Consider the following 12,770-nt stretch of genomic DNA (forward strand, 5'->3'; position numbering starts at 1 on the left):
GCTTAGAAAAAGTGTATGAAATAATTCCTTGATACTTGTAATTACATAACTTTTCAAAGAAATGTCAGTGTTTTGGCTCATTACTGACTCTTTTTTATAGTATATTCCAAATGGAGAAAAATCTGGGACAATCTGGACATTCTACTACTGCTAAAAGCTTCTCCATATTTTAAGATTTGGCAGTTTCTTTAGAAGCTATTTCTTAATTATTCACCAAATCTATAGTTCAGTCATACTGAAACAACTCAATCTATGAACCAGCCTTTCTTTTCATAAGCTAGAATGGGCATTATTAGTTCTGAGTAATTCATTCGATACCACTCAGACCGCAATCCTACCATGACTTAAGTTTCAGCTTTTTTTTTCACTTTAGTGCTACCATGTCACACACTCATCTGGAATAAGAAATGTGCAGGGTTTTCTGATAAAGACAGACAAGAAGCAGGTAAGTTGTTTTGTGAGATTTCATAAATCCTAACAGACAACACTAAAAACACACTAACACCACAATGCAGTCCTCAGACTATGGCAGACTTTAAACAGCAGCAACAATTCAGCTGAAAAACTAAACAATCCTGTTTCATATTTGGGTGTGAAATGCAATGACTTCTAAAGAGCAAGCTCTTCTAGAAAGACGTTTGAAATCAGCTTCTAAAGGCAATTCTTAAACAAAGGGAATGTTTTGCTGCTATAAATCAAAGTACAGCTGACAGTTCTACTCCTCAACTGAAACCTAGGTGGCCAGACATCAGCATTCCCTAACACTGATTATGGAATGCATAGAAGTAACTAAACAAATGACCTATAATGCTCAAGTACCATTGCTAATTTAGTAGCAAGTTCACAAAGACTTTCAGGAAATAAGTTAAAAGAGTAAAATTGCAAAGAAATAACGCTGTATGGCTTTAAGGAGAATACTGCTTTTGTTTCTAGTGAATAATGAATATCAAACATTAATTAACTTTTTTAAAAAACTAATTTAAATGAACAGTGTAACATACTTAAAATAATGCCTCTTCTTAGGTTTCTTAATTGTGCTTATACAAAGACCTGGAGTGTGTTTATATTAACACATAATGCAATGGTGACATTACTTTACTGGGATGAGAGAAAAACTTGACATCTCCCAACTCTTCAGAAAAACCTAATCTTAGACACTCTAAGCAAAATCTATCCTTGCAAAAAACAAATGCAAGACTGCTAACATCTTTACATTTTTAAGTATTTAAGCATTTGTAAATGCTCCTAATGTGCTCCTAGAAGATTACTAGTCCTTTTTAAAACATGAGCCAGCTGTAAAGAATTTGGGGTCACATCTGCTGAACTGCTGCACAACAATTTTACACACGTTACTGATTCAGTCTGATAATAACTTAGTCCATTTACTAAATATAGACATATTCCATTAGTGAACTACTTCAAAATTATTTGAACACATACAAACACAGCACAGGGATTACTTTTAGTGTAGAACAGGTTCAGACAAAGATTTAAAATAGGTTGAAAAAGATTAAATACTCCCACAAGAGATGAAATATTTCAAGAGAAGAAATATGTATTACTTGCCTAGCAATATATGATACACCCACATTTAACATTTAAAATGTTTACAGAAGACAGGATGAGCAACCATTTGGAGGTTGAAACAAGAGAAACAGGAGATATCACATCAACTGAAAAGACACAAATCTGAACTAACAGGCTTTCCAGATGGTCTGATTAATGACCAAAATGAACAGAGAAATTGTGTTTGCTGTGCTATTTACTTTACCAGCCAGGTTTATTCCTCTCCATTAAGGAGCAAAAATGTCTGGCACACTATTAATAATAATGAGGGCCAAGCTATTCAAGACTTTATGGGTCAGGACCAAAGAGAAAGAGAACAAAGAGGATGTCATGGTTGCAATCTAATAATTCAGAAGACCAAGATGTAGTCTTCCTTACAAAAGTAAAACTCCACATTGCAGTTCCAAACCTCGGTGGTGTTCTTTGGTACTTGAGCCACCCTGATACCTGCTCAGAGGGCAACACAGCAGGGAACAAGCAACAAGGTTTTCTAGAGTGCATTAAAAACCCTTTCTCCAAGTTAGCTGGCTTAGCCAGTTCTGATAGGCACTCTACAGGAACTGCTATTCATGCATATGCAGATACATTCACTTCTAAGGTGAGCGAAGGTCAATAGCCAGCTTGGCTGCAGAATGAGAAAAGATAGCTTAAGATCTTAGAAGAAATGAGGATGATGACTAAGAGAATAATGACCCTGGACTTTGAAAGAGGAGACTGCAGCTTCTTCACAAAGCAAAAGTTTACAGTAGTTACAGAAGCTCAGGAAGAGACAGCTGGATCTCAGGTGGCTGAGAGGGAGCTCAATGAGGAACGCCCAAACTCTGCAAATGACTGGAGGGAATGCTGGGGTCTGTATGAGCAATAACATACAGAGGCTGACATTAACCAGCTAACAGCATGAGAAATAGTAAATCTGGTTACAGATGCAAAAAGACTGGAAACAACAGGGGAAAAGTAATTAGGAGCCATCTTTTTAGCTAGGAGATTATAATGTAGAAAAGTAAGTATAAGGAGGGCCAAGAACCAGCAAAGGGAGGACAAGACCTGCAAAGCCTGGAACAGGCATTGCCTGAGGACAAGACAGCCCTAAACAAGGTAACAAATGAAACATGCCCTGACCATGCAGTAAGGGTCAGGCCAGGGGTGGGGATGAGAGTCCAGTGGGTGCTTTCCCTGGTTAGTGAAAGGACAGACAGAAGGATCATGTATTCTAACATCACCCATTTCAGCCTACAGCACCTGTTGCTACCTACTGCTTTTCAATACTGACCTGCAAGCAATACTTGCAAAACTATCTGGATACTAAGGAGCGTGTATCTGACATTTTCCCAGTAATTTGGCTTCAACTTGTTTTATTTATTCTCTATGTACCAATACAGGGAGAACCAGGAAAATATGCTGCATTTCTCCTGAAAGACATGACGACAGTCACAAAGAAAATGACCTTCCCTGGCGGTCCCATAGAACTGTGACTAATCTGTCTATCCAGCACACTCAACTGTTAAGATCTGCCCCTGGAGAACAGCGTGTGTATGTGTATATATATGTATATATGTATTAGCAGTTAGCAACATAAAGTGCCCAAGAAAGAAAATATTTCAAAACACTGCTTCCTCTGCAGGAGTCCAGACTAAGTAATTATTCCTTTTCACCCTGTTCTTTGTTTACGTTTTCTTATGTTTTCAAAGCTGTCCTTTGCAATCAAAAGACAAATTTCTCTCTTTAATGCAAGCACTGAGCTTCTCCTTCATCAGAATTAAAGGCTGCCTATGTTAGCACAAGGCCTACACAAGTCTTCCTCCAGCAAATTATTCTTGATAGCAATTTATAATGAGAGAATACTGGAGAGAATAGTAATGAACCATAGCTTAAAGGTGATCAATCACTAGAATAGGGGTGTGTGTGTGTGTATGCACACATTTTTTGTATGTTCTGTTTTATATATATTGTATTTATATATATATATATATATAATCTTATGTAACATATAAAAATGAAAAATACTTGCTTTTCTGCTGCAGACTCAATCAACAGAGATTAAGAGAATCTCAGTGCACAGACATGCCAAGCAGGGAATATGGGCAACAGCCTGCAATGCAAACCTGACAGGGGCATTAAGCAGCCTATTTTCTCTGCAGGATTTTTAGTGGAGTAACATCTATCAAGCTAGCAGTAAATATCCACAGAAAGGCTGAAGTACTTTTCAGAAAATGCACAGAGAAGGTAAAGGGAAAGAAGTATTCTCATTTAAGATTTTGCCATAAGTTTGTGTGCAGAACGGAAATCAATGTTGCTTCTGGATGCAAAATTCAAACACACCAGACTTTGAGAGACTTTAATATAAATGAAGATGACTGATCCATGTATCAGTGGATGTGCACTGAACTGAAAGCTAGGGATCTGCAGGGTATATTTAGGTAGACAAGCAGTCTGGAGAGAAGGGAAGAAGAGTGCCAACAAACTAGAACAGAATCTCCAAATTATCTCCCAGATTTATTATTTTCTGACTTTTTTATTATACTGCCACGTGTTTCACAGCCTTGACTAAACCTCTCCTACTCTCTCCAAACAACTGACTGGTTTTTTTCATTTTATTACAGGAATGACATTAGTAGCTTTCCAAAGCTGAGACTCAAAATTATTCTGAGGAAGGTCCAAATCCTGGCACAGAGACCTGAGAAGAACAGAACTGTAGATTACTCCGTCTACAGATGCTAGATGACAAACCATGCTGAAATCCAGAAAGAGGCAATGGGACTCTGAAAGTTTAGCATTACCACCATCTGCTAGTCTGTTTCTTACATTGGTTGAGTATGTGTGGTTATCCCTCTTAGCCTTAATCTACTGCTGCTATTCCTAACATTCATAGCACAGTAAGACCTACAAGAGACTTTAAAGATGCTGACAAACCACACAAGAAAACAGGCAGCCATTGCATGTGCCAAAAATTTTTGAGCTTTAGGCTAGTTCTTTTTCAAAATCTCTCAGTCCATGAAGTTAAAAAGCACCTTTTATAATAGGCTTATGTATTTTAAAAACCAATCATGTTAAGATTGGTTTTAAGACCAGGTGTTCCAGTCTAGTAATTTGTCACATTTTAGTTCATTATGCCATGTGCTGGCATGTTAACCTTCTCTGTGTGATATTCCACACATATCAAATTAATTTACAATGAATCTTTCAACATCTTCCTGCTCCCTTATGACTACCCTATGTCCCATGAAATTTCAAAAATTTCAGATCTTAAAACAATTTCAGGGGGCTGTCATCTGTAAAGTCAACCTGTCAAAATTAATTTCCCTCCCATACAAAATATGGAATGATTCACATATAAGTACAAAAATAGACATAGCAAAATAGATGCTATTCAATCTAGTGCAGATGCTTCATCTGTACAAAACACACTGAATCTTTTTAAAAGTAATTAATGGCCAAGGAGAAATGTCCAAATCACACTCAAAACGAGACTGCAATGAATCATCTTTAGATACTCCAGTTTCTTTTTAAATAATACACTTTACAGGTTGGTATTTAGCTATGAGGCTGAAGGGCAAATCTGGAGTGGGGAGAAACACCAAAACATATTCTCTATCCTTTTACTTCAGAAGTTATGTCTTCTAGTGCATATACCAAGTGGACATTCTGCTGTAAGTTATTTCTCTGTACAGCAATATATTGCTTTTACACATAATTTCCATTTAGAATGCTCTTGAAAATATGCAGAAGTTCAGCATGAATATGAAACTAAATACACTAGAAGACTAGAAGTCCAATTCTGTGTGTTAACACAATCAAAACAGCTATTTAAAGACTGCAAAGCATCTCACTATACAGCTTTCATATTTTAAGTTGGCCATACTTACAGGGCATATTCTGCTAGAGGCAATTTGAAAACATCAAATACTTCCTTATTCTTCATTAAGTAAACTGAACGCAAGTAGGATACAAAACACTGAAAGAAAAATAAAAGTATTTAATAAAAAAAGACATCATTCAATTACCAACACAAGAAACAAACATTATATTGTTGCTCTAAACACAAAATAGAATTTCACTATTAGGTGGTCAAACATCAATTTCAGACTGAAATTATTTTATAAATACTCATCAGACAAAATTTATCACTGCTACAGAAGTGATGCAGCTTCAAGTACTCAAATATTTCATTGCATTCACATTAGCTGAATTGACTGAATTTCTCAACAGTATGTCATGTTATGTTTTCCTAGAAAGAAAATATGACAGATTAGTCAGAAGGAAACATCACTGATTCAATTTGATTTTTTTTCTCCTAGCTTTTCAGAATGTTGTTATGCTATTCCATTATCTAAATTATGTGGAACTTAGAACAGACTTTGTTGCCATCAGTCCAAGGTGTCCTGACTTAATCTTAGCCACGAGCAGAAAGTTATTCAACTCAATATAGCTGCCTTTCATATAGCTGTCTAAGATGATTCCTATTACCTTGCACTTACCATCAGCTCATCACATACACACAGTCAATGAATGCAACTCAGCTGACCAAGACAAATTCACTATACAGCACCTACTGAAACCAGTCCAAGGTTGAAGTATCAACTAATCACAGACTTTCTAAAAAAAAAAACTGGAAGTACTGCGTAAGAGAATAACTTAATCTTGTAGTGCATTTTCCTGCCATCCTTCCCAAAAGGACTCTTATTCTTCTCATGCTTCTTTTACATAGTCTAGCAGCATAAATGCTGAAATATTTCAAGTATCAGAAAGGATCATTGGGTTTCTGTTGTTCATAACCTTATTTCTAACATATGCCAGAACTCTTACCATGAGGCTTAAACCATCAAACACTAATAACAACATCAAGTTATCCTCACAGAGTTATGTTCAAGCATCCTATAATCACTTCCTTGGTCTGTTATGTACAGGCAGCTATTGGAGAATTACTGTATTAGTAATTCATGTGGAATGTTAAGAAAAAAAATATCTATTTCTTGTTAACCTCAGGTAGAGGAGCAAACACACAACAGTCAGGAGCATTAATGTCTTGTGGGGATTTTCTAAATGTTTTTAAGGGAAAAAACACTTCCAGAGGTGAAATAAAAGGTAAGACAGTAAATTAAGCAACATCATAAACTCATTCTTTTCTCCTGAAAAACTAGTGATTGTAAGGTATGTAGAGACAAGAGATATACTTTGCAAGCTGCCCATCACTTCACTATAAAAGTAAATTTTCATTTGCTTGGTTTTCCTAATGCTGAGGGGTTTTTGGTTAAAGTTTCCTTCCTGATTATGTCCTTCAATTAATATTAGCTGTGGAAAGTGGGAGATCAATTCATTCAGTTGCCACCAAGATTGAGATGTGGAATAAAACACTTCTTTGCTCACACTGAATTATTAATCATTTTACAAAGGTAATTAGAATGTTTAGGAAAAGGCTTCAAATTTGATAGATCTCATTAATCTACTGTTGTCTAGCAAGTGACAAAAATCAATGAAAGCCTCTTTTTTCTCTGCAATGACAGATGGAAAAAAAAAAGTAGGTTAAAAAAGAAGTATCCTTCCTGTGAATCTAAGATTTGCAGATTTGAATATCTACATGAGTCACTACGTGCTACAGGTTGAAATCTCATTATGTCTATTGGATAACTGATAAAACTATCACCTTACTAGCATACCTTTGGTACACACGGTCTAGAAATTAACAAACTATAAAGGGCAGAAAGAACACACCTTTTGCATGCTTATCAAGCCATACAATAACTAAGAATAAAACACCAAACAAATGCATAGAAGAAACATAAAATGTTCCACTTTACAGGAAGAGAAATCAAGCTATTTACTTTGATTTTTTTAATTTTATTTCAGTGTATTCATTTCAACCTCTGTCTAAAACTCTGCCATCTCAGTTGGATTTTATTTTCTGTTATCCTAAAACTTCCTCAGCCTGCGCACACACACTGGAGCTGAGGGAGAACAAGTTTAAGTCAGTCTGAACTTTCCCCTGCTATTTTACAACTGCTGTTGTCCCCTGCCATATCTGCTTTTTGATACCACTTTCAAGACTTCTTTTATTAAATAACTGAACATTGTAAAAATATTATATGCGTTAACTTCTACGGAAAATGTTATGGTTGGGCATCATTAACATATTACAGTTCTACTAAAATTGTATCTACAGGTCTCCAAAAGCACTGGAGATTATTGTATAAGTCCTGGAAATACGTAAGGAAAAAGCACTGTGCTCTATGAATTTACTACCTCTATATTTTAATTTATTGATCTATTTCCTGGATATTTTTAAAATTCTAAAGTATTTTTTAAAATATTTTAAGCATTAAAATGCACACAATTCAATTGATGTCGTGTTTTGACAGTAACTCAAAAGTAACAAGGTGTAGCTGGAATCTCAGGCTGCAACACCCTGCACATCTCTCTGGCTGTGATGAAGAATTTAATGGACAGATATCACTTCAGTGCCACAGTAACATTCGAACTAGCAAGAAAAACAGATTTTATTTTTTTTTTTAAACTGTTTTCCAGAAGTGGCTGAACTGACATATTAAATATTAAAATTACAAGAAATGCCAAAAGGCAGCATCAGTCCATGAGAAGAACTGCAAAGGTTTCAAAGGAGCCCCAGTCTGACTCAAACTGTCTTTCCAAGCAGTAACAGGGGAGCCATGTCCTACCAAATGAACTATGAAGTCTATTGAAGCAATTAGTAATCAAGAACCTTCTATTTTCCAACAAAGTAAAAGCACCTTGAAGTAAATCAACAAGCTTAGAGGACACAATAAGCCTCATGCCCTCGGCACATGATGGTAGGACTACCATCCTACCCAAACTTCTCTGCATAGCTGTGCTGCTCCACTGCTATCTCATCCATTCAGGACGGGAATTTCTTTCTTAAGCTACAAATGTCAAGAACTTGGTGGCTTGCACCAGACAGGCTAGACAACACAACACCCAAGCCTTGGAGAAATCCAGCATTTCAGATAAGGATCCAAGGTCAGGATTTCACTTGCATTAATATTATTGTTTTATTCACACTGACACACTGTGCCACTACTTGGGCACATTTGCATAGTATGTCTGAACATTCATAGTTAAACCTTATTAAAGAGGGATACTTCTGTGATAAACCACTTGTCCATACTTCAAGTTTTTCAAAAAATTGAATGTATTTACAGCTTGACTGCAAGAATGACACTTCTCTGCTATCCATACATTAAAAACTGCAACAAAAATGGCCTGAAAGGGTAATTATATGGCAATTAAAATTTTTCAAAACAAATCTAAGTTTGTATCTACAATACTGACAGACAGTCCATGTTTGATTTTATTCTTTGGCTACTCTGAAACTTTATCATTATTTTCTTCTGCTCAATTCAGAATAATCCTTCTCTGTCTTTTACGAGATGCTAAAAAGCCAAAGGCAGAAACAGAGGTTTGTTGGTGTTTTCATTCCAAGTAAAATGATGCTGGATTCCTCCTACTCTTGTCCTCCCAGAGCCAGCTGCTCTGTCACTTCTGACATAAATTGGTCTAACTGCAACTTCCCGTGGCAGCTGGAGGTGAATGTGACACGTCACCAGTGCCTCAGGTTCGTGCAGCACCAGAATGAGGCTTACACTGACATTCCACACTGCTTCAAGTAATGCTTTGTGCACTACAAAAACCTGGAATACCTAAATGCCAAAAATAGGTTTTAAAAGCATTCCCTTGGAACGCTGCCTTAGACATTTTATTCACAAAGCTCCCACTGAGCTCCTCAGGCACTTTGATTTAAATCTCCCTGTGTAGGAAAGTAAGAATGGTATTCCTCTGACTCACTAAGTGTCCCTACTGCAGGCCTTCAAGATAGGTGGCATCACATAGCCCACCTCTGCAGCAAAATGAAACCAACATTCATCCATCCATCCCAAAGGGGTTTTAAGGTATCTGTGCCAGGAGGCATTGTAGAAGTGCTTATTCCACCCTGTCAGCTATAAATGAAAGTTCAGGCAGACTAACTCTCAAAGGACATCTATAGCTAGGTGAGATGAATCTCAAGAGTTTTAAATATTTCAACTTGACTCATTTTACATCCCAGTTCAACAAAAAGCTTAAAACTCCTGGTTTCTCTAAGCTTTCACAATCCTCTTTTCATTTTACCCTACCCCTCAGGTTTACCACTATACCTTCAAGTATCATTAATGCCCACACTAGCTCACACAAACAAAAAGTTATTAACAATAACCCAGAATCTCTGCAATCATATATTTCTCAAGCTTTGGCATTTCTAGATTTCTCATTGTGTGGCCTTTGGTTGTACTCTTTTAATTTGAGCTACATATGTAAGAAAAAATGGCACGAAAGATTTGCCTATTATCTTTCCACCCATGTTTCTCTGCATCTTAATTTGAGCTTTTGACTTTGTATAGTTTTGAAGAGACTTGATACAACTACAGAATTCACAGGCTAATGATATACACACTTCAAAACCAAAATTAAACAAAACCAAACCCCAACAAACCAACCAGCCTCAGAAAACCAACATGTTGTAGTGCTTCAATATAACAAATAGTAAGCTCTATTCCAAAGAGTTCATGGCCTAAAAATATTATAAAACCAGGCAAAGGTCAGAAAACATGTTTAGTGATGGCAAAAAGCAGCACAATTTCCAGAAATGTTTCACAAGCTACCTTTCATGGAAAGTGTCTTCTACAACCAAGCTCATTCTCATCCAGGAACCTACTTAGTTATTTGAAGTTTCCCTACCTTCCCCAAACCTGATAAACGCATGGTGAAATTCACATATTGTCCATGAAGTCTCCCAGCATTAACCAGCATAGCAAAGAAATCCCATTCATAAATCCATTTACATAATTCTCCAAATTACCCAGAAGAGTTATTCTAAGCTATTTTGCTGCTCATTTAAATCCAAACAAAAGTTAAAGTGCTTTATTTAATGCACTGGATTCTACCCTGAGAAAGGACAAATTGTCACACATATTAGGATATATGACAATAAAAATTGATCAAGGTGGGCATGTTGAGGCTTACATGGTTTCATACTTGTAACATTTCAAGTCAAGTAATGTGATCTGCTATTTTTAAGTAACATTTTTTATTAGCAGCCTTATTTTGAAATTTTCTGTATGAGTTTTCTAAAAAAGTTGTAGAAGTTGAAGTTTCTTCTCAACTTCAGAGACCATCTAGTCCAAACACCTGCTCAAACCAAGGTCAGCTAGGGCAGGCTACTCAGGAAGCATCCCAGTTTTTAATAACCAGCATTTAGAGACTGCACAGACTTGCTGTTCTACTGTTCAACCACTCTTACAAGAAAGGCTTTTTCTGAGTTTAAATGAAGATTTTTGTACAGAAATCTGTGCCTGTTGCCTCCTCTCCTGTCACTGGGCATCACTCAGAAGACTCTGGTTCTCTCTAATTTATGATTCTCTCCTAATACAGTAGATTCTCCAAGTGCTCAATTATCTCTGGTGGTTCTTCAGTTCCAAACACTGCTTCTAGGGCATGTCTGAGCTATTCAATCAAAAGTTGAGTTACTCAAACAGCAGTTCTTCTATTCAACTAACATGACCCAAGAATTATACTGTAGCAGGTGACTTACCCTTTGAGCTTTCTCTTTTAACTCCTGATCTTGAGCTAAGAATGCTTGCATTCTCTTTTGGATGTCTGTAAGTTTTTCAGGATTAATTCTAACAAAAAAAAAAAAAAAAAAAGCTTTAATTATTAGAGCATGCCAAAATAACCACCCATTCTCAGGTTCTCAGGAGCATGATCACATCTTCCTCCTTGTTTTAATATGCACAGAGCTGCTATTACCACCGAAACAGCACAGAATGGGACCATATTAAGGATGAAGATTAAACTCCTCAAATAATGCAGAAAAGACAAATAGCAGCTGTTTTATTCAGACAGTTTTCATGGAAGGTCATGAAACTTCTTACAAAGCAAAGCAGAAATCAGCAGAAAAGAGCTTCTTGATTTTATAAAAATACAGAAACAGCATAATGAATTACAGTACTACTTTATACTGAAATCAAAGTCTTCATAAGGAAATTGTCAGCATTTTTAAAAGTTTAAATAAGATTCATTGTGCCAGGAATACTGAAATTTAAGTGCTTCTTAGAAAGAATAGCCAGGTGAGCAATAATAAAGGACTGAGATTAAACAGATTTAAGAGCTTCTCAAGTAAATAAAGAATATTGACTGCACTATAGAAATTGCCATTAAACCTACTATGAAGATATATAGCTCCTCTCCCAGATTCTAAATTTTTTAACTTATTCCAGTGATACCTACTTTATTGCAAGTTTATTTGCCCAGATCTCTTCTCATCTACTTTTGAGCTGCTACTGCCACCCCAGTGTATCATACAACCTAGCAAACATCGTCAGAGGTTCTTCTTACTAAATATGAAAACTGATACCAAACTTCATTCCCTTACAATTTCAATTTCTTCACTCTGTTCAGATACAGCCAGGGGAAAACTACAGTGTACACAAGCATTATTAGCTACAGTTTTAGTGAAAGACCAAAAAACATGAGTTCTAGACAGCATATAATTGGTTCTAAAAATGTAAAGGCATAAGATAGAAAAAAAGAAGTATGAAAAATTGAGTGGGGAACAAACTGAGCAACAAATCTTTGAAACATAATGATACAAAAAGTAAAAAAGGGATAGCATGAATTATAAAAAAATTAATATGAACACCAGTAGTAATACAGTCCAGAAAAGTGTTGGATTGCTGCTAAGTTATGGGAAAGCTATTAAGAGATGACCTCAAAGCCCTTAAATTAGCCAGTGCCTTTTTTCCTTGTCTTCACTCAAAGTGGCAGCTGCAATCAGTCACCTAACAACAGCTACAGCACAGTGCAAGCTCACACCAGAATCACAAATCATGGGAGACCAAGTACTCCAATAAATCATCTGGGTCAAAAGAAATTTGCTCCATAGCAACTAGAAAAAGTAAAAACACTTGGAGTAACAGTTGTAGCTAATCTTAAGAACTCATCTGAGATGAAAGAAAAAAAATCCTATCAAACAGGCCATGTAAATACAGTGCTCATACTCCAAAGGGGCAAAAAGGAAGTTAAACAATTAATGATAGCAATTAACAATTAACCAATACCAATTTTGATACAAAAAAAAAAAGCCGTTTGTAAGGACCTAAAGAAAATAAGCAAATACATAACAACTAACATAGCTTAGTCAAAAG

At 36.2% G+C, this 12,770-nt stretch overlaps 1 protein-coding gene across 1 annotated transcript in view; it reads right to left on the bottom strand.

Moving 5' to 3' along the window:
- The window catches only part of DDX10 (DEAD-box helicase 10), a 158,604-nt gene that overhangs the window by 114,582 nt on the left and 31,252 nt on the right, over nucleotides 1-12,770 (bottom strand). Inside the window, exons 11-12 of the mRNA XM_088051434.1 lie at nucleotides 11,159-11,246; nucleotides 5,430-5,518 (exon numbers count right to left, since the gene is read on the bottom strand). Of these exons, the coding sequence (XP_087907560.1) occupies nucleotides 5,430-5,518; nucleotides 11,159-11,246 (177 nt within the window). The remainder of the gene's footprint in view (nucleotides 1-5,429; nucleotides 5,519-11,158; nucleotides 11,247-12,770) is intronic.

The sequence above is a fragment of the Pseudopodoces humilis genome, chromosome 2 (assembly GCF_049639895.1).
Source record: "Pseudopodoces humilis isolate 2021_Gansu_Grassland_sample_001 chromosome 2, ASM4963989v1, whole genome shotgun sequence".
Lineage (NCBI taxonomy): Eukaryota > Metazoa > Chordata > Aves > Passeriformes > Paridae > Pseudopodoces > Pseudopodoces humilis.